The sequence below is a fragment of the Acanthamoeba castellanii genome, assembly GCF_000313135.1.
Source record: "Acanthamoeba castellanii str. Neff unplaced genomic scaffold scf7180000084561, whole genome shotgun sequence".
Taxonomy (NCBI): Eukaryota; Discosea; order Longamoebia; family Acanthamoebidae; genus Acanthamoeba; species Acanthamoeba castellanii.
Genome location: NW_004457424.1, coordinates 2,367 through 3,565, shown reverse-complemented (window position 1 = coordinate 3,565; position 1,199 = coordinate 2,367). Strand labels below are relative to the sequence as shown.

Sequence of the window (1,199 nt, the reverse complement as noted above, 5' to 3'; positions counted from 1 at the left end):
TTCCCTTTTGCTGCTGCTGCTGTGCTGCTGCAGAGCAAAGGTGCGTCACCTGTTCACGTGTCACAACGACATTGTAAACAGGATCGTCATCGATCCCAACGGCTCCAACGTATACTTCACCTGTGGAGGTAACGTCATGACATGACCTGTCCCCTTCATCTTTCGCGTCTCGACCTGGTTGGCCTTTACTCAACACGAAAATGGCGGAATGAAACAGATGATGGAACAGTTCGTAGATTTGATCGTCGGGTGCAGCACGAATGCCGGTGCGTAACCATTCATACCATGAACCAACGCTGCGTTGACCCGCGCTTCTGATCGCGGCGTGCGGGTGTCCAGAGGTGCGGGCGAGCAGTGCGAGGACAACGTCTTCGTAGATCTGACCAAAGGCGACAAGTACACAAACCGCAAGTACGGCGCTCCCCCCATCAACTTCCCGGGGAGCACACGACTAAGACTAGCCCCCCCCCCCGAGGGGACGCCGTCTCCTCCCTCACTGCAGTGTGGGACTCAATACCCTCTCGATCAACCCGAGCACGGGCCTACAGATCGCCACGGCTGGGTCCGATCCGTTTGTCAGGTGAGCAAACAACACGTGTAGTTTAAAGCTGCTCGCGGCGCATTCAATTCGATTGACACGAGAGCAGGCTCTACGACGTGCGGAAGCCGACACAACCCTTCCGCGTGTACCGGCCGTCCTGGCGCTCGGAAGAGCAGCGAAAGGCCCAGTACGCTCCTCCATTGCTCGCACATTGCTCACGCGTGGTTGCAATGCTCAACTACATTTGGTTGCCAAACCCAGGCGCTCGGGTCGGTCACTATACATGTCCCACCCGCACCTGACCTCGCTGGTCTTTGATCGCACCGGCACGGAACTGCTCGCGAGTTATGGTGGTATGCTCTTTACAAAACCGTGTGTAGCGAGCGATTGATCGTCTTGGCTTGCTGTCTGAATCAATCTCAGCCTCACCGGTCTGTCGTGTGGCTTCGTTCTGGCAGGGGACTACATTTATCTGTTGTCTCTGGCTGGCGGGACGGATGGTGTCACGCTCACGGAGGGAATGGAGATGGAAGGCGGAATCCGCGCGGCCTCCCCAACGCGACCGCAGCGCGGTGGTGACGAGGGAGACTGCGGCGATATGATGAACAGCCAACCGACGACCTCTCCGCCGAAGCGAAAGCGAAAGCGAACAAGAAGC

General features: G+C 57.5%; 1 protein-coding gene across 1 annotated transcript; it reads left to right on the top strand.

Annotated features, from left to right (window-relative positions):
• Positions 1-70: 70 nt before the first annotated feature.
• Positions 71-1,199, top strand: ACA1_033910 (uncharacterized protein; the record flags this gene model as incomplete). Its single annotated transcript, XM_004338428.1, has 7 exons — positions 71-128; positions 218-266; positions 340-411; positions 503-580; positions 648-728; positions 803-894; positions 1,000-1,199. Coding segments are annotated over 7 exons (630 nt in total), but the record flags the coding sequence as incomplete, so codon positions are not given.